Raw genomic sequence first — 23996 nt, 5'->3', positions numbered from 1 at the left:
GCCACTCAGCCTTAACGTCTTATCCTGATTCAGATTCTTCCTGTGTCTCACTTCCTCCTGACAGTCAGTCTTGACACTGAACTAAGCATTTGGTTTTCCTAGGCTAAAATTCCTTTGGTACATGATTAAAGGTTTTGACACTGCTGCTGTCATTGCTTTCTAAACATACCTTGGTATTAAATCTAATAGTCCTGCAGAAATGTGGATTATATTGTGAGCTCTGTGTGTCATCAGTGTTTCATATATATAGAAGTATGGTAAAAGATTATTTTGTATGTTTTTAATTAGCAATATGTTTTGTATTATTTATGCACTTGGCTTGAAATATTTTGTCCTAGGAAATGGAGTGTTTCTTGTCTCCTCAAACGCCAGTGTCCTGCCACAGGCTTGAAGGAGTTTGAATACCTGTTTCATTTTAAGAGGGTTTATTAAAACTACTGTAAAGTAGGACTGTGACCATAGAAATCTTAGCAGTGCATTGCCTGCGTGGTTCTGTATGAAGTTTACTTGTTGCATTTGCTTTGTTTAACATAAAATGTGTATCATTAAAATAAGGGAAACATAACTAAATGTACTGGCACAATTTAACAACAAATTGACTAAGAACTTGTCATGTAATAGCAATCCTTTGGTGTTTCGCCTTCAAATAAATTTTAATGTTACATGTGTCAGCACGGATTGATCTGCATATGAACCAGTCCTTGGCTTTTCTTCAAAAAACGACTTCTCCTTTACCTTTTTTAGCTTTTGGATGGTTTTATCGGTATGAAGGAAAATTTCCCACCATCCGTAAGGTACAAAGTGTGATATGTAAATGTGCTTGCTGTGTGTTTGAATTTGAATTCCCCATTTTTCTTCTTCTCTGTTATTACTAAGCATTCTTTATAGTCAAATGCTTCTTCTTTTAACATGTGCACAAATTAAGATGCATTTGGATTGCACGTGTCTAGGAGTTTGTCCTTTTGAGTGCTTTGGACTTTTGAGTTCTACCAGCTGCAGAGGGAATTCTATGTCAATACTTTGCAGAAGGTGTTCACTACAGGTAGGCAGTGCATGTCTTCGTGTTCTCCAAAAGTCCTCGAAATCATGTATATAAAAACCCCAAACAGTACAGAGAAAAAAATTAAGTGGGAATCAAATACTCAGTTCCCAGTTACACCTTTGCAAATTTCCCTGTAGGAGAAGTGCTGAAGGCAAAAGGCTCTTAGGCATGGGCATCTCATAGAGTGAGCAAAAAAACTTCAGCAATCTTTAAGGCGATAGAATATTTTTCTGTCTCTAGAGATGCTGCTGAAGTATTGCAATTTCACTTTATGAGAGTTTCAAATAATAATTTGTTCTTGCTGTTGCTTTATTCTCTTTATTTCTTTCAATGTGTGTTAGCCATATTATGGGGGTTTGCTATGGTGCTGTGTGCTTTGGTCTGGTTTTTTTGGTAATTAACTGTGCTAGAATTGAAATGAAGATTTCTTGTGCTTATCTTCTGAGAACTCAAGGTTTCTGAGGAGGTCAGGATTGTTTCTGACAGATGTCAGTCCTGACCATTCAGGACTATTACTTTCAGCTTCTGTGTTGCCAGGATATGCCTTTCTTCTTAATAAAGAATAGGAAAAGATGGTACACTCCAATGCCATTTTGTATTGCTAGCGACTGTAAATCACCATAGATCTGTAACCTGTGTAAAAACCAGTGCAGTCAGGATTTCTATCTGAAAATTCTAGATGCATGTTATGAAAACTCAGTCTCTTAGCACAAACAGGCGGTCTTTTGTATTGTTGCTGCAAATATAGGTTACAGAATGTACAAATTCCTTTCCATATAGTAATGAAGACCTTACACAATTACTGTTGAACTCTGACACACAGTGTGCACTAGAAACTTCCGAAGATGTATTTTTAGTCTTTTGCTTTTAGAAATATTTTTAAATCTGGCAGTGATGAATTTTCATCCTACTCCAAATTGCTAATGATTTTTTTTTGTTTTGTTTTAAAACCAAAATTTCACTCTGTACTAAAAATATCTATAATAGGAAGTAAACTGAATCCATGGGGAAAATTGGTGGAAAGGATGAATCATCCTGTTGTATCTGAATGCAGTGAAGGCAGCTAAGATTGTCTGATATATGTTCATCTTCTGGAAGACTTTGACATGTGTACTGCTTAGTGTGCCTTTGAGTTCAGTAATTTTTCAAACATTGGTACCTAGCAGGTTGATCTGCCTTATGTTACATTTAGTAGATGGTACTAAATGTATTTTCTAATTTTTTAGTGAATAATATCAACAGGAACAGAGGCTTCAAAAGACTATGCACCTTTTCCCTTTGGTTGCACCCTACATCTAGAATTTTGGAGTTGCTTTGTGTTATATTAGCTAACTCATCTGGGTAGATTTTATCCAGTACTTGTAGGAGCTACATGGTCTTTGTGATGCAGTATTCTTCCTTGGAAACAATTCAGTTTCTGAACTGATCTAAGCCGTTCCTTTATAATTCTTTGTTTCAGTTTTATTAAGGGATGCAGTGCTGGTTTGAGGACTTATGCATGAACCTGTTTTTGCATAGACTATCTACCTATACATGAGCGTCTGTCACCTGAAAACAATTGGTCATTTACATATATATATATATATAAATGCCAAAACAGAGATTGCAAATCAAGACCCAACCAAAATTGTTTGATTTATTCAAAGTTTTGTGGTTGGCCTGTGTGCCCTAAAGTTGTAACTTGCAGAGGAGAAAAAAAGTTGAATTGTCTGATCTCATCCAACTTGTGTTAATGGGCAGAGGCCCTCCAAAAAAGTTTCATTTCCTGCAAGTTGCTAGGTAAATGGACTGTAGATTTTCTTTTAAAAGACCATCCCCATACTTGCATTGACTGTAATTAAATTTTCAAGGCAGGCACTCATGTACCAAGCGTGAAGTTTGTGGTGTTTTTAGTAAACGATTTTTGTAAAAAAACTTCCCAGAAAGGGAAAGAACAAAAGAAGTCAAAAAGTGATAGCTTTTGTGAACAGAAGAAGAATAAAAAGGAAATGGAGTTTGAGCAAAAACTTGCCAAAGAGAAAGAAGGAATGTTGGAGAAAGAAAAACAACTGAAAATAAATCGTCTTGTGCAAGAGGTATGTTGTGATCTATCAAGTGCAAAACTATATTGAAAAAAAATGAGCTGGATCTTTAGTGGAATTATCTTAGCAGGACACTTGTTTAATTATGTAAAAGGCAATGAAGTTTAAAAAGTTGTTTCACTGCAAAACTCTATTCCCACGTTTGCTTGTTTCTAGTCAGGTTTTGCCCAAACAAGGGCAAAATAACTCTGCACTTAGTGAGTGTCCACGTGTAGTGATGAATGTAATGAAACACGGCAAAATAGGGAATCATTCTCAAAAGCATTATTGTTTTTAAAACTAGCTTAAATGGCATTTCATGCTTGTGAAACATATTTGTGTTGTGACCATACCTATAACCTTTTCTTACACGCTGCTGTTATGGTTAAGGTATCTGAGACAGAAAGAGAGGACCTGGAAGAATCGGAAAAGGTGCAGCACTGGGTGGAAAGACTTTGTCAAACACGGTTAGAGCAGATTTCCTCTGTGGAGAATGAGTCTCCTGAGGTAAAATTCTGGCCTTTCCATATGTTACATGATCTCGAAATAATTCACTAGTTGTATCCTAAAAGCAACAGGTTTTTACCAGCAAAAAAATCTGTCTTGATCTTTCCCCCTCAGCCTTCATTCTAAGAGGGGGGGAAAAAGTCAGTAATTGATGAACTACCATCTATACCACTTTCTGTTTCTATATTTTATGAAGATTCAAACATTATTTTAATGAACTGGGTTTATTTTGTTTTTAAGTATAATATCACCACAAAATTAAGTTTATTGACTCATGAGCTGTTTGGGCTAGGTGGGACATGGTACCAATAACAAAACTGAGACTAGAATACCCAGCTATATGTATTAGTATCTTATGAAAATAAGATCATCATTGATGACAAGCTCTTGGATGCTTCCTTGTATTACTTGACATAAAGGTACAGGTTAAGAAAATGACAAAAAGATGAAAAACTCCCAAAGACTAGGGTTTGGGTTTGTGCTTTAAATAGTCCTCTTAAATTAGAGGAGTTGCAGATAGTGATTGTGCCTTAGAGCCTGATAGTTCTATATGTGGAGAGAGGCTTTCCCACCATCCTGCTGCTCTGGCTGTTTTCCAAGTACATCTGCTTTCAACAGGAACACTGCAATCTGCTGAACTCCTGTGGGATCCCCAAGAAATCGTAACCACAAAAGGGACCCTTGGGGAACACTCTCACATGAATTTCCTTCAGGTCAATGTGGAGCAACTCTGAAAAAAGCCTTAGGCTCAGATCCATGTGGCTTTTCAGTGCAGGCCTTTAGGACACTGGAATGATTATACTGACTGTTCTCTTAATACCTAAACTTGGCTGCATATGTTCTGCTAGAACTTTGTCCCCCTTACCTTGTAAAGTAAGAAGGAACATTACAGATTACAAACACTTGTATTTTCAGAGCTCTACCCAGATTTAAGAAAAGCATTCTGTGTTGTATTTGCTCCATCTATTCTTCTATTACATTATATATAAATGCTCTATTACAATTTTTCTTCAAAACTACCCAAGCAGTTAAACTCACATAAAATACAAAACCTGAGAGCTTCCAAGGGTTAAATGCATCTGAACAGTATTTAGGTAGTACAGACATGAACTGCTTCTTTGGTGCAAGAGCAGTCCAGATCTCTTGACCTCTGCCAAAGGAATACCTATTTTTCAGTACTAGGTGTTATGTTAGATAAGGAGATCCAAAAAATGTAAACAGCATTACCCACTTGAGAGAAGTGTTGTTGTATTAGACTAAGAAGAACGTGTCTGTCAGACAGTTCATCTATGTAATATTTTCTCAGTTGAGACTACACAGTAGCAAAATGAAGGAGTATTGACTGAATTTTCTTAAATATTTCAGTTTGATAACTGCTAAAAGAAATCTTAGCAACTCTAACAACACACGTAGAATCCTCCTCCACACACACACAACCTCATTTTTTGGGGTGAGCTGCTCATCATGTTCAAACTCTGGAGTTTGTTAGTCCCACAATAGATCTGGTATGGATTAATTATCCATATATTATAAGAGATAAAATATTTATGAGATATTATAAATTATAAGATCTCAACCCCCTTGAGGATCTGAATTTCGTAGCACACTAAAATTTTGTTTTGATAGCTGCTTAAGCGTAGTTTCCTTTCTTGTATTAATGTGTGGTTATGTTTACATGACATTAACCCCTTTCCCTTTTTTAATGACATAGAATTTCAGGGCCTGTGTTTGATTACTTTCTTTTCAGATAATAACCATTGCAAGCAGTAATTCTTGCTTTCTCTTCGTAAGAGCTAGAGAGAGAAGAGTTGTGTTATCTGTGATTTGTCCTGTGATTTTACCTTCTGAAGACTTCATATTATTGGGGTTTTGTGGGGGTTCTTTTGTTGTCTCCCCTACCCCAGCAGCCAAGGCTACTGTCATTTTCTTCTGTTCAAACTAGAATCCCAAGGAGTGCTTTTAAAAAACCTTTCAGAGAAAACGTTTGTGTATATTCTGTGTGGGAGAAGCCAAGATCTTCCTGTGCAGGAGCAGTTAGACTGAATGGTGTTCTAGGATTGGTCACTAATTTCTTCAGAGCTGTTGCAGGCAGAACTGCTAAGGCAGATTTCTCTTCTGTTGCACATAGTTGGCAAGTGGACGTCCTTCTGCTTCACCTTCTGCCACGTCAATGCGGCGTTTTGCCGGTGGCCTGCAGCTTCACACCACAGATCTTGATGATATAAACTTAGATGAAGTTGACAAGCCTAAACAACGTGCGCCACCACCTCCGCCACCGCCACCCACAGTTACTCCAGCACCACCACCTCATCCACTTCCTCCCTCAAATGTTCCACTTCCCAGAGGCCCAGCCCTCTCAGTAACACCAGCTTCCCAGGTGACCTCATGATCTGTTTGGATGCATGCGCCCTTACCATTCCCCTGCGTGCCTCCCGCCCCTGATCCATCACCCACCTTGTCCACTAGATCTACCCATCTGCTATATGCAATGCTGCAAGAGAGAATGAGGTGGTTTCATAGTTTTTTAGTAGTGAATGCAGTCCAGAGGTAGCTTTATTTTAACATTTTTTAAATTTAAGTCAAGAGGACTTTGCTCTCCTGCCTCCATACACTGTAACCCTATCACGTGCAGATGTCTTAGGCAGAATATGTAGGTTAAAAAAAAGACAATTTGGCCTCGAATGTTTAAGGATTTTAAAAAATAAAAACCTGTGGCAGGCAGTGGATTTAATTCATTGTTAAATTTGAGAAAAATATCCATGCAGTGAAAATTACTTATGAAAATGTTTTAAATATGTCATCAAATTGCTTTGTTAGGTGAGAAGAGTGGACAAGGAAAATTGACTTAAAATCAGAAAGTCAAACTTCTAAAAGGTCAAAACAGTATCAATTACCAATAAATAAAGAAGCAAGAGTTGGTAATCTGGTTTGACTTGTTGAACACACAGGAGTTGGGGATTTCTTTGAGAAATCCTGTTACTTTCTCTTTATTACAATCTGAGTTCAAAAAAGGATCAAATATATGAAATCTTGTGCCAGATCTCATCATGATTCCCTTTGCTAAGCTCTGTAGTGAGATTCATATACCTGTTTTTGTGGCAAAAGATTCTTATTTATTTCAAAGAGCAGAAGAGGATCCCATACAGTCACTTCTTTGCTACACAGTTTTTGCATGGATTGACTGACTGGTTTTGGGTTTTTTGCATGTTTACTAAATAATATTTGCATGGTTCTGGTTGGGGTGGGGAAGGATATGCAAGTTAATCACTATTTGGAGGAAACCAGTAGATTATTTTTTATGTAAACCATGAATCTCTTGTAAGCTTAAGTGGACCTCTGATAGTGCTTAATCTGGTTTTATATGTTTGAAGTGCCAAGATGCTAGATCCACTGAAACAGAAATATCAAATGTTCTTATGGATAACAGGTTTCCCAAGTTATTTGCAAAATAAAAATTATGTGAAAGGAAACAGATGTACAAAATAATACATTGAGAGGAGAAATACACTCTTCTAAAGCTAATAGAAAATATTCGGATAGAAGAAGCAACATAAGAACTGCCATACTGGATCTGACCCCACACCAGTATATTCCAATATGTGCTTCTGGCAGTTTTTCCCTGTGAGATATGTTACAGAAAAGAAATTAATAGTTAAGAAAAATAGATTAGGTAACAACAAATAACCTACCTTCAAAATTAATGTCAGTTTTCCCTGAATATAATTACTGTATATGAGCAAATATCTAGGCTCTTAGTGAAATATTAATACTGAGGCAAAGCTGCTTTATTTTTAAGTAGATAACTCAGTATTCCCAATCTGGCTTCAGAAATGGAAGAAAAATTAGAAGCCTGACAATTTATCCTTGATACTTTTTACAAAGCCACTTTTTAACATCACAGATAAGCAGAAGCAGTGCATTTGTGTGACTTCATGGATTAAAGATCTTCTGTTTGTGCCTGCTAAAGCCAAAAAATAAGACAGCTGTAGTTGTCTCATAAGTTCACTTTTCTAATATTATACAAACTGATAAATCTCTGTGTTGCTACATTTTTGTTTTTTCCCCAAATCATTTAATTTCCAATTCAGCTCAAACAAATACGTGAGAAAAGGAATAAAATTCTGTCAAATACATTCTTGACAACTGACTATTAACATATCGGGTATAAATGGTCTGTTTCTCAAAATTATTATAAGCTTTACACTTTATATGAACCCAGTATTAAGTCTGTTACTATTTAGGTTGTAAGAAACACGTCCCACGTCGGCAAAGTATCTTCTGTGTCAAGCAATCCGCTGGTATGTCACGTACTGTTAATAATGACTGTGGTTTTATGAACTTCCCATGTAATGCTAATGTCAAGGAAGTGTCAAGGGTTTCTCTCTGCATGGCTAATTTATTTGAAATTCAGCACATGGAATTATGTTTGTGGTTCCATTGCTGTGTTGGAAGCTTTCCAATACCAAGTAGTGGAAGTGACTCCTAACGGTCCAAGGATTTCATGTTTCAACAGCTGAGCAACATACAGCCCATGTTTGCATGTTCTAAATGTCTGTATGTCATGGAGCATGTACTTTGTTCCTCTGTCAAGGCAAAAGGATCTAGGACAAATCTATATTTTAAATATTATGTGTCCTAAGAAGCAAGTTTCATCTCAGAGGGAGCAACATTTGTTTGATAGCTCTTTGGACTGATTTTAAGTCAGGATGGCCAGATGTCAGGTTTCCCCATTCTGCATTGTAGAAAAATCCGTTGCTAAATTATGTGACTCGGGGAGAAATCATCCAGTTCCAGTGCGGCTTTAACAAGTTGGTATCTGTGAACCTGTCAATTTTGATTCTTCTAAGATCAGAAAGCTTAACAACACAATATATTTTGCAGTGTTTAACAACATTAGTTAAGGGATATCCACAGGGACTTTCAAATATCTGGTTCCAAACTTTTTTTAAAATTATTTTAAAAAGGATACAGGGGAATAAAACCACCACCAAAAAATAATTCCTCCATTAAAAAAATGAAAGTGGTTAACCAATTTGCTGGAAGCAAGTAAATAATTTCAGAGGATACAGCTTGTACTATGAGTGATATCTGGAATACATCACATTTCCTATGAGAAACATTGAGAAAAGTGTGTTAAGAGTTGCTGGGGTTAAGTCAGAAACTGAACCCACAGGGCTCAGTTTTGAACTCTTTTCTTGAATCAAGCTCTGCTTGACGTCAGTGGGAGTCTTGGCTGAGTGAGAAGTGTAGGATCGGGTAGTACGTGCAGAATGATTGAGTCTCAGATGCCTCTGGTATCTGTACTTCCTGGAGTCAGGGGCAGGTAATTAGTGTAACTAACCCTTGCCATTAAGTCAAGATAAGTTAACTTAAAATTCTTTATGGAAAGCTGTTTGCTGCAACCCTGGAGATTTTTATCTTAAAAAATCTATTTAGCCATGGATTAGTTAAAATCTTATTTTGGGTTCACTGTGTTCTTGCACTGAACTTTAGCAGGTTTTTTTTCCTGTAGCTTCTCACTCAGTTCATTGTCTTTATGGGAAAAATACCAAAAGCAGGGCTGAGATTTTTCCATAATCTTGCTGGTGACGCCAGAATTTAGGGGCAAAGTTACTGTTTGGATGCAAGAGAAATTATATTTTGGTTTGTTGACTTTGTAAGCCTTAGTTAAAATAATTCTGTAATCTTTTTCTTGTATTCGTGTTGCTAAATTCATTATGATGAACTGTTTGAATTGAGGTGTCTTGATAAAGTGATGGATTTGCACAAATTATGTTGTGAATTGTAATTTTCTTAAATTAACTCCATAGCAACTTGCTCCAAGTCCACCTACCCAACGTCACCCAGGGGTACCAATAGTCTCTAAACCAGTTATGCTGCATCCTGACCCAAACTTTATGGTCAGGCCAACAATCAAATCAGAGGCCCTGGTAAGCCCTTTGATATTCTTTTTCTGAGTGCTCCAGTACTTTGGGGGGTTGTTTTTGACATGTCCTCAAAGAGTCAATGTTTGTCTCATTTCTTGCTAACTAAAATTCACGTGTTTTCAAGTGATCAGTAATGGTAAGTACAAGAGAGTTTTTTTCTGTATTTTTCCCATTATCTAAAAGCCACTTTTAGTGACAGTTTTGTACAAGGGTGCATAATTCCAGAGCAGTGTATAGCCTTGGAATTTTTATATCTTATTTTTCATTTATTCACATGCTTGTTTTTATTTTTTTATAAGTTCTGAATCCATTTGTCAGAAATGAAATAATAAAACTTAATTAAACTGTATTCTTCCTTCGTAAATAGTCATGAACACATTTGAAATGTAGGTATATACCTCATTATATCATTTATCATAATATACACACACACATATATATATATATATAAAATCCATATATATCTTTTCATTTCCAGCTAAAAAAGTGTGTTGTTATATCAGACTCCAATATACTGGTCATGCAGTGTTACTGCAAAGTTGACTCACAATCAGATTCTTTTTCTTCTTTCATTTCCTCTTCTGTTTCAAATGTAAATGAAGAAAAAATTCAGAGGCTAAACATTTTAGAACCAACCATGTTTCATTTTCTGGGAATTGTGCTATATGAGGGAGGGTGAGCCAAGGCTTACTGAACAAAAAAAAAAGATAAATACTGCTCTGACAGGTGATAACTCCCAACTGACAGCCCTTAAAATTTACCTAAAATACCTGGTGGACCAATTAGTAGTATTTATTCTTGATATTCATCATGACTTGTGGTGTTTGCATAAGGAATTGTGTGTTTGTTACATGCATGTGTGTGGACATGCCTATATATATACATTTATATGAGCAAAACAGTAAGTGGTGGAAAAACATCACAATGGCATTTCATTTATTTAATTAGAAGCTTCTACTATTTCTGACAATAAATAATGTGCACAATATTCCTAGATGTGTTTCATTAAAGCACAATGGATTTTTTTTGTCATTTATTGCTTTAATAATTTAGATACTCTTGTTCCTTTATTTTCCCAGTTACACTTTGAACAAATTTAAGTGATATATAGGAACTTGTTTTCCCACTGCCATAGGCATCTTGAAACTTCTGTATTATAGATGGATTGAATGATAAATGAAAGCAGTTTTTATAAGTTGCTTAAGAGAAGGCAGGTATATGAGCTAAAAATAAATTCAGATCCCTCCAGTGTAATGTTTCCTTCAGTTGAAGCTCTCATTTTGTTTGTGTTCAGTAATTCAGCATTTCTAAGCAATATGAAATTCCTCAGGGGAGGAATGAACAGAGTAAAGTCATAATCTGCAGTTAATATAATCTAGCTCTTGAAAAAGTGTGCATATGTGAACTAGTTTGCAGAATTGATAATACCCTTATATGTGACCAAGCAGTCGTGGCACCAATTCTAAAGGGCACTTTTAAAAATTATTCTTTTGTTAATGACTGCTTACAATTAGTTTAAGAAACTGGCAATAAGATCCTCTTCTACAGGGAAATGCCTTATGATTTGTTATGCATGCGTGCACATTTTCCAAATCACAAGTCTGCTAGAATCTTTCAGATGCCAATCATCTTCATTCCCAAACTGCCTTATATCAGTTGGAAGATCCAAATTTCAGTGGGAGTAATATTCTAATAGGACTTTGAGAGAAAGAGCAGCCTATAAATTGGTTTTGTAGATTTGATACCTCTTATTTCCATTTGTGACTTACTGCAGTGAAGAGTATCTCACTGCAGTGAAGTCATGGTTGTCTGTGAAGTAAAATTTGCACAAATACCAAAGAGGGAAGCTACTTCTATTAGTTTAAAAAAAAACCTCTAGTGTATGACAAAACAAATAAGACAGTACCTGCCTGCCTCCAGAAATGTGTGAGAATTATAATTAGATTTCATGCAGAAGGAGTGGATTTTGGTTGGTTGGGAGTGTGAGGTGGTGTCCTTATTTAGTTTCATGGTGCAGATACAGGACCAGTTCAGCTTCTGTTAGCAAAGGAAAGTATCACCAAAGACAAAATATCAATTACTACTCTGTTTCTTGTCTTGCTAGACTTCACACACCTTATGGAACTACAGCTGTTATGTCATATTAAGATGTAATGCATATAATTTCTTCTGCCTTGTTTTTACCTGAATTTAACTGTCCTGAGTACCAAACTCTAGAAACTCATCCTGATTCGAGCAGCTAATCAAGTTGGCCTGCACTCAAGAAAATTACTAGTAAAGAGGATGAAAAAGCATTCACGTTAGAATATAATAGGCATGCAAGAATGGGTAAAATATTCCTGTTATCTGGAAGGTAGGGGGGCCAGATAGTCTGTTGTGACTTAAGTCATCTTATGAACTAAATTTAGGTCAGAATCCCCAGATCTTTTAACAGTTTTTGAAAATGAAATTGTTCTCAAAAATAGGTGATTAAACCTTGTGTGTGCCCTTCAATGCTGAGGGCTGCTCTGGGTCAAAGTCAGTGTGAGCTGTTTGTCTCTGTTGTACTAAAGTGAATTGGAATACATTCATGGCAGAGCTAATTAAATTTTGGCTCAGAGAATAGGAGAGAATTGTTATGATTTAGTGGTGGGATTTTCAGAGAAGCAAAGCCAACATGAACATTAGTCTCTGCTCTCCCATCTATCACTCACATCCTGTGTGAGTTAGAAGGCTTTGATGCACCTGCTGCTACTAAAGATTTTTCTTCCCTTGCCCCTTTGGGGTTGGATGCAGCATTTTTGAAAGGAAAAAAAATAATATTTAAGCTTTCCTCTAATTTGCAAGATTTGAAGCCTGATTTTGCAGGACTGCAGTCAACACAGGTGCTTAGATACTGTGTGGCAAGATGTGTGAGGATTGGAAATTCCAGTTATTATTTGCTATAGCTATACCAAACCAATCTGTGTTAAAAATGAATTATTTTTTTAGAGGGGGTCTAAAGAGAAAATCTTTCCAAACTTGCCTACAAATCCTTCAAGACAAAAACTCAGTCTTTGTATTGATCAAATGCAAATCACAGAATTTTCATTAACTCTGCAATACATTTTTCCAAGTAATGATATGACTACAGGACACTGATAGAATCAGTAGTGAAACTGATATATAGTAATTTTTTTAAAAGCAAATTGAGTTTGGAAGTATAAATGCCATAGTTTAGTCTGTAGAAAGCTATTCTTGTGTTCAGAACACTTAAATGCGTTACCTAATTTGCTGCAGGAGTTTGAGTGGAGGCTGGAGAGGTGTGAGGAGTGTTTTGTATAATTATTTAGTGTTTTAGCCCACTTCCTTTTTGAAAATATTTAGAACCTAATAAGAAATTCTTTATTTTAAGTGACTCCAAACTACAGTGTACCATTTTGTTAGAGTAGTGGAATTGAAAGAAAAACAGAATGAATATGGGATTAAAATCCTTCAAGCCAAACACAATAAAATAAAATCCATCAGTTATTAATTGATATAGTGAAACTACTCACAGATACCCTAATTGAAGAAAGAAAATAGAAATAAGTCCATTAAATTCTGGAGGAGTTTTTCTTTAAGTAGAATAAACCTGTACTAGCGATTGGTATTTAGGTAATTCTCTCTTTCAGGATGAGCCCAAATACACATCTCTTCTTTCAGCTTGTCAGATTCATAAGGAATTTAATAATGGAATTCACTTTTTCAGTATAGGAAATCCCTGGTAGCAGAGCAGATCTTAAATGCATAAACATGTATTTATCATGGCTTTTCAATATTTTGGAAATTACTTGTCTAGCATTTTGTCTGTATTTTGGGTTGGGGTTTTTTTCAATTATTTTTTCACAAGTCATGGATAAGGGATCCAAGCGCTGTTTTATAGAAATGAGGTGTAAAAGGAGTCATGGAAAATATTTTTAAGAAATCTTGTGGTATGGAAATGTGCATTATTTATGTAATTTCTCTAGAGTTCTTTCCACTTTGTATGCAGTACTGTTTCACTGTGTGTGTTCTCTCATTTTGAAATTATACAGGGAACAATCACTAACAAATGCAAGTGTGGTTCAGTCCCTAGAAGAGCAAAATAAGTAGTGAGATAATTTATGAGTAGGTGATACTTATTTACAGCAAGAAGTTAATACCTGGTTTGGCGATTTTCTTTCTTTTGCAGCCACAAGAGATGTTTAAAAGGATGGTGGTTTACAATTCATCATTTAGATCTAACAAAAAACAAGTAAAATAACATTTTCCATGTTTTGTGTGGTACTTCTTGTTTTGACTGATCATAGATTTGAAACTTTCTTTTCTAATCCTGTTGCTCAGTTTCTAAAACAGAAGATGCAAGACAACCCTAGTGCATGAGAACTGTTAATCTTTGTAAGCTTTGTGTGTGCCTGTGGCTCCTTCTAGTCTAGGCAGATGAAGAATGAGAGGATAGTAATTCCTTTTGGTTGAACCATCTGTGACTACTTATATGGTTAAATGCAACCTGTGAGATAGTTGAACACTCATAACTGATGTTATACTGGCTTTTTTTTTAATATTCCTAAGGTTTCCTTGTTTCTCTTAGTGTCCAGTTGCAATGCTTTCAGTAACAAAATATTTTATTAGTTTAACAAACAGAGCTATTATCATAACATAGTTATTGGTAGAAAATCAGAAGAACTGCTGGTGGAAAGCACTTATTCATTCACCCTTCCTGTATTGTGTAGGATCTTCTCACTGTATTATTACTTTTGTTGCTTTCCTCTGTCGTAGTGATGAAGTTTTCATTTCTTCCTCATTGTTTGACTGGTGGTGCAATAGATGGTTGCTTGAAGAAGTGAACTTCATGCTTAACTTCTCTGCTGCTGTAAAGTGTGCCAGTTTCTGTGCAGACCACCTTCGTAAGTGCAAGCTAAGTTAGATGCATTGCAGTGTTATATGAAAAAAGTTGGTACACAGTAGCGAGCTCACAGCATGAGCTTTTGAGTGGTAAACAATCAAGATTAATAATGACTTTTGTCTTCTTTTGATCAGTTTCAATCTAGATCAAGAAGGGAGAACTGGATTTGACTGAGAAAAATCCAACTTTGAGATTATTCAGTTTCCATTGAATGTCAGTATGTTCTGAATATATAACAGTTGTGTTTTCAACAAATGTGTTTTTTGTAAAATTTTATTATAACTGATTATGAGTTTCAATTTTTTTATTTATTTCAGTCAGGTCTCAATTGCTCTTGACTACTGATGCTGGAAACCAGTGAGCAGTACCATTGGTTTTAGGTCCTTGTGTTTTGAGTTTTCGGGGTTGATTTTTCTTTTAAATAATAACTTTACCTTTCATCTGCAAGTCCAGACAGAGAGCTGTTTCAGTGCAATTAAACATTTTAGTGTTCTGGATTCAACTTATGTTCAGTCCTGTGAATTTTATCATAAGTCAGGAAGGAATTAGAATGATCTTAACTCTTTTACCTGAAATGTCCTGGAGTGGGAGGGTAGGCTTAGGACTCCAACTTCATCTGATGTTGCTTAGTTCATTAGTCAATGCTTGGATATTGAGTCCACTCTCTGCTCCCTGAATTTGTGATGCACATTTCAGGGAAGGTTTATTACAGTTCAGTGGATGTCTTCATTCTATCTTACCTATATTTGTATATTATTGGATCCAGACCATATCTCTGATACACAGTGATATGAACACAAAGGGACAGCATGAAGCTGTGTCAGGGTGGTTTAGATTGCATATTAGGAAAAGGCTCTTCACCCAGAAGGTGGCTGAGCACTGGAACATGTTCCCCAGGGAAGTGATCATGGCACCAAGACTCTTGAGTTCAAGAAGTGTTTGGACAATGCTCTCAGGCACATGGTGTGACTTTTGGGGTTGTGCTGTGCAGGACCAGGAGTCGGACTTGATAACCCTTGTGAGTCCCTTCCAACTCAGGATATTCTATGTTTCTGTGACTTTGCTTGCAGGTTATTTTGTTGTGGGTTTTTGTGCATTTGGTTGGCTTTGGGGTTATTTTCCCTTGTTAAAAATTGTTTTCCCAGGAAAACTTTTTTCAAGGGCAACATCTGCTTTTCATGAGGCCGACCTGGGACAAAGAGTTCACTGACTTCCTTTAGATTACATAATGACTTAGTGACTGGAGTTCTTTTCTCTAAGTTGCTTACTACAAGACTGTAGATGTCTACTTCAGACGTGATTCCAAAGGGCAATACAAATTTAGTTATTCAAAGGATTAGTTTTTTTAGGTAGCTATCATTGTAAAATGTTTCTCTTACAATTTTAGTTTAACTGTTCATAATATTAATACACTTGGTAAATGAATGAATGGTTGGGGTTTTCCCCCCGGGATGAAATTCTACCCTTGCTGATGTCTGTGATGAAATTCCCATTTGTTTTTATTTCCTCAAAGTTAGCAGTTAACAAATGTAATGCAATCCATGATTTAAATGCTAAATAACATATTTCATGTTCCTATTCCCAAAAGATTATTTTAATACATATTTCCCTATGGAAAAAAAAAATACTTGTGGCAGTAAGCAAAAGTTCTGCAGTTGTGCAGAGTTAGAGAGGCAGCCTGAGGAAAGCCAGGGTCCACGCTGTATGATTCGGTGTGCCTGTGTGGAATGGCTGCCAGGCCACACAACACTCATCACCACCTCTGTTGTGTTGTCTGTTTAAGTGTGGTGAGACAAAGTGGCAGCACTTTTGTACATTTGAAGTTCTGTGATGCAGACCTGTGTAGAAGTGCTCTTTGACTTTGTGAGAGGCAGTGCTGGTAAGGATGAGATCAGATCCCAGAGGGTCATTGTCAGTCACATCAAAATGAGGCAACTGAGAGAGCTGATAGAGTATAGCACATGAGGCATTAGTGTTTTCTGCTGCAGCTTTGCCATTTAACAGCCAGCACTTAAACATACCAGAGGAACCTTAAGCTGTGCATTTCATTTACAAGTTGAAAAAGGCTTAGCTGAGTCTGAAAGTGGAATAGACTGTGTCATCAAATGGATCCGGTAGAAAAGAGGACAATAATGAAAATATGAAGCTTGATCACACACTGAACCGCTCATCTGTGTCAGATATTGACTTGCCTGCTATGTCAACAAAGGGTTGTGGGGTTCTGTGTTGTTGCCCTGCCCCCAGGTTATTGCAACTTGAGGCCACAAGAGTGATACAGCATCTGGGTGCCTCAGTAAAGATTTCTGTTAAAATCTGAAGTGCTTACGTGAACATACAGAATAGGTGCAGAGCTTTTATAAATGTCCAGCCCTGTCCATACAGTCTCACCCAGTAGCTACTAGACCTCCTCAAAAAAACACCACTCGAATACCATTGATTCCTGATTGCTGATGCAGGTATTCCCATCCTTGCAGAAGAGAGAACTCCTGCTTTTCGCTGCAGTCTTGGTCTGACAAGGGTTAAGCACTAGGTTTTGTGGGTCTTCTCAAAGCTTAAATCTTTCTCTACCTAACTGCAATATTATCTTCTGCATTTCAGACACTCCCTGACAAAACTTAAATCATCCATAGAACCATATGAAAACAAAAAATGGTGGTTGTCCTGCATTTGCTTGTGGTATGGAGCCAAATCCCTGAAACTCCATGGCAAGGAGGAGAGAAAGGGTCAGAAAAAGAGTCCTAAAACCCAGATAGCATGGAGTAGTGTGGCTGACAGCAAAATTGGAGCCTGTAATTTCTACCTGTTAGCATCCAACATGGTGATAATCCTAAGAAATGTTGCTCAAAAGACTGTGACAGAACATACCTGCCCATGATGCTTTCAAGATTTGTTTCTGTTTGTTAGGTGTAGAGAGGAACTGTGGAGCTGACAGAGTGGTAAACTCTTCCTCAGAACTGCTCCATAGTGTGACCAGCTCAAACTGTTAATCTGTCATAAGGTTTTGAAATGTCTTCTGACTGTCAGGATGGACTCTTTGCTGTCTTTCTGTGCTTTTCTCCATTTACTGTCTTCTTTCATAGCTTACAGAATTATATGTTCTCTCACTAATAAATAAATGGAGTTTGTGTGTTAAGTGTGTGCATGAGTCAGATGTATTTACAATTAAATATTGTTTTATTCTCAGGGCTTCCAGAAGTACGTGGAAGATTTTGATCCATATTCAATGGTAAGGAGAGAATTTAAATATGCTTCACTGTTTAATATGAAATACGCTGGAAAAAACCAAATCCTTGATTTTGAGAGCTGAGAGGGGATAAGATTCTTGCTTGTTGGTTTACTGGGCCTTGTGTATTTGTCTTTTCTAGTCATGTTGAAAAGGAGTGTTCAACATATGAAAAGATGATCTAGTGTTCTGATCTGCCTCTAACACTATTTTAGAGGAGGGAAAGGTCACTTTTCTGTCAGAAACTACATAGATCAGCATAATTGCTTGGTGTTTCCAAAGTGGAAATGACTGATGATTATATCTTTTCATAGTTCACCCCAGAACAGATTATGGGAAAAGATGTACGGCTATTACGAATTAAAAAGGTAAATACTGTATTGCTTGATTGATATTTAAAGGGTTCATGTAAGTGTTTGATATATAGTATCATTTATTGGGAAGAAGGAAAGATTAAGCTCCTGTTAATGGCAAAAGTTGACAACCTGAACTAAAACTGTTTTTTCATAGGAAGGATCGTTGGACCTTGCAGTCGAGGGAGGAATTGATTCTCCAATTGGAAAGATAGTTGTGTCTGCCATATATGAAGATGGTGCTGCAGACAAACACGGTGAGCAACAATGGGGAATTTGAATGCTGCAGCAAAGTGGCTCCTTACATTGTCTGAGAGTTGATGGCTGATTTCATAGCTATACCTAGTATTGAAAGGCACACTGAGATTGTCCAAGGAGCCAAGTTCTGCGTCAGCCTAAAGGGCACCCCAGAGACAAGTTCATGGTTTCAGGAGTGCTACTCAAATTAATAATTATGTAAAATTTATAAAAACCAACACCTGATTCTCTAGTGTATTCTGTTAAGCAAGGAATATGGCCTCCATTATTTCACCATTTCCAAGCAATGACATATGCAGTACTTCCACGTGCAAAGTAATTACCTGACCATGGCTACTCTATACTGTTTAGTTTTGTTCTTAATGCCACTTTCCTTAGTAATTTGTCTTGTAAAACAGCTGGCTTTAATCCCAAAACCTCACTAAAGGCCAGAGTCTTCTGGCTAACAGCTTAGCTTTCTGGAAGGCTCAAGAACATGTGCACCAATGCATCTAGGCTTTGCTCCTGGTGGGCAGTGTCTCTCATCCTTTCCCTGAGAACTCTTGTGATGATCAGGTGGACAGACAGGACAATATCCCCTTGCATTGCTGACCTTGTCCCAGACTGAACCTAAGTTCGAGTCACTTATTTGTGAAAACTTCTTGGCCACTTGATCTCCTAAGTACTCTGTTTGGCTTTGTTTGGCTTTGTCCCTTCGTATCCCTTTCTAGGATCACTCATATAAGGCTGTTCCCTGGTCATCCGTGGTTTTTCTGCTTCAAATCCAGTCCCAGTTAGCTGATTGTCCTTCATTCCAGCTTAGCAAATCAAAACCAGTTCAAAGGACTAAACATTACACATACACTTGGAAAGGAATGACAAACTTGCAGACACTTGACAAATACCACTTCATTCCTTCAGTAATTTAATTAATTGAGCTGTTTTTATAGAATCATAGAATGGCCTGTGTTGGAAGGGATCTTAAATACCATCTAGTTCCAAGCCCTCTGCCAGGGAGAGGGACACCTTTCGCTAGACCAGGTTGCTCAAAAACCCCATTCAGCCTGGCCTTGAACACTTCCAGGGATGGGGCACAGTAGTAACAGCCTACAGTCTGTCATAGTTTGTAAATTGTATAGCTGGATTACCCAAACAGGCAAACTGCCACTGGGGAAAAATCTTATTGAACTAGTTTTACTGGTTATTATCAATAAGAGATTAGTTTGGCTTTGCCACACTTAAAAATTCCGTTTGCTTTTACCTGTAGCAAACTTTCTTTAATTTTTGTTGTAGACCTTCACATCTAGTGAAAACACTTTTTGTTATACTCATTACTGCACAGATATGGCAGTATTATGTGTATGTTTTTCATATTGGTCTTTTCACCAGGAGGCATAGTGAAAGGGGATGAAATACTGGCTGTAAATGGCAAGATATTAATTGACAGCAAGCTGGCAGAAGCACAGGCAACTCTAGCAAAAGCTTGGAACATGGGTGGGGTAAGTAACGTGGAGTACTACCTCGTTTTACCTCTAATGCTCATGAAAGATACCCTTCTATTATGACATTGTCACATCAACACAAATAAGGTTGCAAGCATCAAAACTAGCAGGTGTGTCGTGTACTACCAAAGTGAGATGAAATCTCCAGAAGATACTCTGGTGTGTAGCATCTCTGAAAACCAGGCATGTAATTTACTGTGAAATTCCATGGCATTTAGCCACATATTAAGGTTGGTATTTAAACACATTACATTCTGAGTGGTTATATTACATTTATCTGTAGAATCATTCTTTGATATTGAAAATTACTTGCAAGCTGATTCAAATTTTCTAATAATAGCTTATCTTTGATTTCTCGATGTACAAGTAACACTGTGCTTCGGCTAGCGAGCGTTTTCTCAGCAAGAACTGTATTAATTGCTCAGATGACCAAATACGAGATAATTCTTAGAATATTGTTTTTTAATCTTGTTGCAAGAACAATAGATTTTCCTTTAATTTCAAGATAGAAATGAAACTACTCAATCTTAAATGGTCTTCTCTTCTGCTTCTCCCTGTGGTTTTTCAGGGATAGATTGCTGACTCTCTATCTGATATTCCGTGGTGGTCCACTAGCCATCTCTAAAAGCAATATTCAGCAGCATGTGTTTCCCTGTGCGTTTCTTTTTCAGGATTGGATTGACTTAGTCATTGCAGCATCACCTCCAAAGGAATATGATGATGAAATGTAAGTGCATAAGCTTTTTTTCTCTGGGGATTAAAAGGCTAGTAACAGTAGCCCATACAGTTTGCTTTTTTATCAGACATTTTTCAAATATTTATTTCTTGTGGACTGCATAACTTATTGCTTTACATGGTTGCTAATTTGATAGTTATAAGTAGCTGTCATGCATTACAGCAGTGGTTCCCAGACTTTGCAAAATGGTGATTCTCAGAACTGGTTGTACGTGACTACGCACTCATACTTTCAGTTTAAAGTTTGAGAATTTGGGGTTTGGTTTTTTTTAGAAATTATACTTAGCTTCAGTCTAAATCATTCACTGTGTTCCCATAAATCATAATGTAGGGAAACGAATGCCCACAAGGATTCTTCATCACAACCAGACGTTTAATTCTGTTGTTTGGTTTTGTTTTTTTTTAATTAGATTGCATTTACTCCTTGTCTAAGAAAACTTATGTGTAAAATTTTAAAAGAGCTAAATGATTTGGGTGTCTTGGCAATTTGTGACATTCACAGAAGCCTTTTTTTAAAGATAGCCAGCATAGATGTGAAACAGAAGAATCCATAGCTTCTAGTGTGATAGACATTTTAAGTCAATACAACTTGCTTTACTTTGGACACACAGCTTGAAAAGGAAGACCCGTGTTTTCTAGCTTGACTGAGGGAAAAGATTTGAAGATATCCTCACTACCAAGTAAAATGGCAGAGTAAGGATTTGTAGTCACTGTTAATCTGGACTCTTTTTCTGTGTAGAGTATTGGAGTATTAGTTGCTGTAAATCCATATACTCTTACTGGCTAACACCAGCTGTAGATTGACATATAATTGTGTTTAATACCTGCACATAAAATAACAAGCAAGGAAATAACCATCACTGTTATTTTTGTTTTCATATCCTGTATATTTAGCCCTACTGTTCCCTCATCAACAGTCAGTCCCAACACACACAGAAAGGTTTTTGAAGGCAGTGCACCCGTGTACAGACAAGGGTATCTCCTGCAGCTGTAGCCACTGCAGTGTCCCTCATGGTGAATAGCCACACCTGGGTTAACATGACTGGCCATCGTGAGGCTGCGTTATTTTTTTGAGCATGTGCCTGCCTGTGCATTGCTTGCCATGCTTGCTTTTGTTCCTGGCATGCTGGAGTGTTCTTTGGGCTTTTGCCATGCCTGTGCTATTAAAATATAAATATTTAGTTTCTACTGCATAAAGTCCCTTAGAGATCCTCTGCAGAATTGGTTTATCATCTGCTAGACTATTAAATAAATAGGCCCCGCCTAAACAAGTAGGATTAACCTAATTTTTTTCCTTATCTGTGGACCACTGCTGTGGCTTTGTGAGCTCATAAGTATATAAACAACTACAAATTACTTCCTTGTGAAGGCTTGTCCAAAGAACAAGTTTCCACTTGTGTTTTACAACAGTGTGCCTGTAAACAGGTATTCATGAGTGTTTGGTTTTCACTGAAGTTTGCATCTCTTAATTTGTCACTATACAATGGGTTTGTTCTGAAATGATCCTTGTGTCAGAAACTCATATTACTGTGTATGGCTTCTCTGTGCTATAATCACTCTAAGTACAGTCATAGATCTCCAGAAACACCAAGGTAAGATTTCTTGTTGCATGTGGGTCTTCTCAATTATTACTTACAATACAAATCAAAGTTACTCGAGATCGAGTTGCAAAATTGTGCTTATCAGAAAGACTGAAAGTTGCGTGACAGCTAACAGCATGTTTTTCACTATCTTTTTCTTTTTTTCTGCAGAACATTTTTTTAAAGAAGACTACAACTGGAAAAATGGAATCTTTCCTCTGCAGAAAGATATACCTGCTGCTCTGTATATTAATAGGAAATCAATAGCCACATGAAATGCATCTTTATTGACTGATATGTGAGCAATCAGACCTGTAAATTGAACTAGAGACTTCAGATTCTTCAGATTAGAAAGATTTTAAATTACTCAAATATAGACATACAGCAAAATTTTTTTTGCCACATAACTGCTGGTGAGCATAGTTCAGTCTGTGAGCATTCAATCTATTTTTGCTATTTTGGGGGGACAAATTTTGAAAATTATCTTTCAGTTTTCCTGGAAATAGACACCAAAATGACAAATGAAGATAGAACACAGATGTCTGTTCCCACATGCAACACTTTCGAATACACCTTCACAGGCCAGTTTGGGTGCGAAAAGGATTATATTTTTACTCCCTGCATAGTGATTTTCCCTGGGAAAGTGGGAATGTATACAGTTAACTTATGTTCTCGCTCATATTCTTGTAGCTCTCCTAATGTCCATTTCTGTTGCTCAGTTGTGAGTTTTTTTGAATGTAAAAACCCAGGAGTGCTAGCATTATGAGGAATAATTTTGGTGATATTTATGCAGCATAAAGAATCTTCTCTACCAGCAAAGTAGATAGCTAGCAAGTAGTCCAGATAAAATAATTATGTGTAGTCACATTTATACTACTGAGTATTTGTATTGGTGTCAAAAATTCCTCCCTCACATAGTCATGGGTGGAAAATTTGGGTGTGATTCACAGTCTGCAGTTGTGTACTTTGTTCTCAGTGAGGCTATATGTGTGACTAAACTATGCAGGAAGCCACCAAGTGTAATATTCTGCTTTTGGTAATTATGTGTCTTAGGTTTGAGTAAATTTCTCAAGACCATATAACTCTACTAACTTGGCTTTAAATAAGTATGATTACAGTTGTAGATTTAGTAATTTATTTGTATGAACAAACTATCTCCTTAAAAATGTCATTGTCTTCTTCCTTTCTTGTATCTGCCGGTTTGTATTCTGTTTTTCATATTGTGTTTAGATTTTTCTTACCTGTACTAAAGAGAGACAGTTTATAGTTCTTTGGGCATATCAAATTCCCCCTCAAGTCTCGCCTTTTCAAGATTTGGAAACCCTCCTTTCTGTAACACAGAAAAATAACAACTTTGTTCCTGAGAACTCTATACTCATACGCAGATGATGACTTATGTTGACTTTCTTTATTTGCAGTATGGTTCCAGTATGCCAATTAATGTGTGTGGCAGGGTACATATGTTAGAATGTGTAATATTTTAACTCTTACAGCTAATTCAGAAATAAAAGTGCATTTGCCAAATGGAAGAAGTCTAGTTTCCTCTTTGTCTCTGGGTTAGTACATCATAGTAATAGTTAATCTGTGAAAGTACACAGATTTCTGAGTTTTTCTTTAGTAACAGATCCCTTTGCAACAGAATGCCACCCTTGTGGAACTCGAAATTCACTCTGCACAGTAGGGAATTCTCGCTTGGCTGAGCTGCAGTAATCTTTTATAGAATTTTTGTGGGCAAATCTGGTCATTTGCTAGTTGGCAAGCTACTGAACACAGTTGCTATGGTATATTTTGTTTGCTAGGTCTCTTTGGGTTCATCTATCCAGAGCTGTAGACTTCCTAACCAACAAACTAATTTAAATGCTAAATGCATCAAGATTAGCACCAGAAGGAAATTGCAGCAGGATGTACTACTACTGCTGCTTTGGTTCCCAGTTGCCTACATACT

General features: G+C 36.9%; 2 protein-coding genes across 5 annotated transcripts in view; both read left to right on the top strand.

Moving 5' to 3' along the window:
* USH1C (USH1 protein network component harmonin) overlaps positions 1 to 23575 on the top strand; it is a 49374-nt gene extending 25799 nt beyond the window's left edge. For 3 of the 4 annotated variants that reach the window (XM_027701290.1, XM_027701284.1, XM_027701276.1), the window contains exons 16-21: positions 17606 to 17647; positions 17959 to 18012; positions 18155 to 18254; positions 19624 to 19733; positions 20408 to 20463; positions 22223 to 23575. In XM_027701290.1, the coding sequence (XP_027557091.1) occupies positions 17606 to 17647; positions 17959 to 18012; positions 18155 to 18254; positions 19624 to 19733; positions 20408 to 20463; positions 22223 to 22235 (375 nt within the window). In that variant the 3' untranslated portion in view covers positions 22236 to 23575. Of the gene's footprint in view, positions 1 to 17605; positions 17648 to 17958; positions 18013 to 18154; positions 18255 to 19623; positions 19734 to 20407; positions 20464 to 21365; positions 22202 to 22222 lie in introns of those variants that run through there. The other variant, XM_027701300.1, reaches the window with a different exon arrangement.
* LOC113976270 (harmonin-like) lies at positions 10 to 9755 on the top strand. The gene is made up of 6 exons (XM_027701312.1): positions 10 to 794; positions 2965 to 3117; positions 3493 to 3609; positions 5738 to 5986; positions 7851 to 7907; positions 9420 to 9755. The coding sequence occupies exons 1-6, from the start codon at positions 657 to 659 to the stop codon at positions 9564 to 9566; spliced, it is 861 nt and encodes a 286-aa protein (XP_027557113.1). The 5' UTR covers positions 10 to 656; the 3' UTR covers positions 9567 to 9755.
* Positions 23576 to 23996: the final 421 nt, after the last annotated feature.

The sequence above is a fragment of the Neopelma chrysocephalum genome, unplaced genomic scaffold (assembly GCF_003984885.1).
Source record: "Neopelma chrysocephalum unplaced genomic scaffold, ASM398488v2 Primary Assembly neopelma1_24, whole genome shotgun sequence".
Taxonomy (NCBI): domain Eukaryota; kingdom Metazoa; phylum Chordata; class Aves; order Passeriformes; family Pipridae; genus Neopelma; species Neopelma chrysocephalum.
The sequence above is the reverse complement of the archived record's forward strand: the minus strand, read 5'-3'. Positions and strand labels throughout refer to the sequence as shown.

What these genes read in the sequence shown, in the direction of transcription:
- LOC113976270 (XM_027701312.1), top strand. Translation starts at nt 657, where the DNA reads ATGTTACATGTGTCAGCACGGATTGATCTGCATATGAACCAGTCCTTG. An exon ending in AATTTCCCACCATCCGTAAG is followed by an intron (nt 795 to 2,964) that starts GTACAAAGTGTG and finishes AAAACTTCCCAG; the next exon opens with AAAGGGAAAGAACAAAAGAA. An exon ending in CAGTAACACCAGCTTCCCAG is followed by an intron (nt 5,987 to 7,850) that starts GTGACCTCATGA and finishes GTTACTATTTAG; the next exon opens with GTTGTAAGAAACACGTCCCA.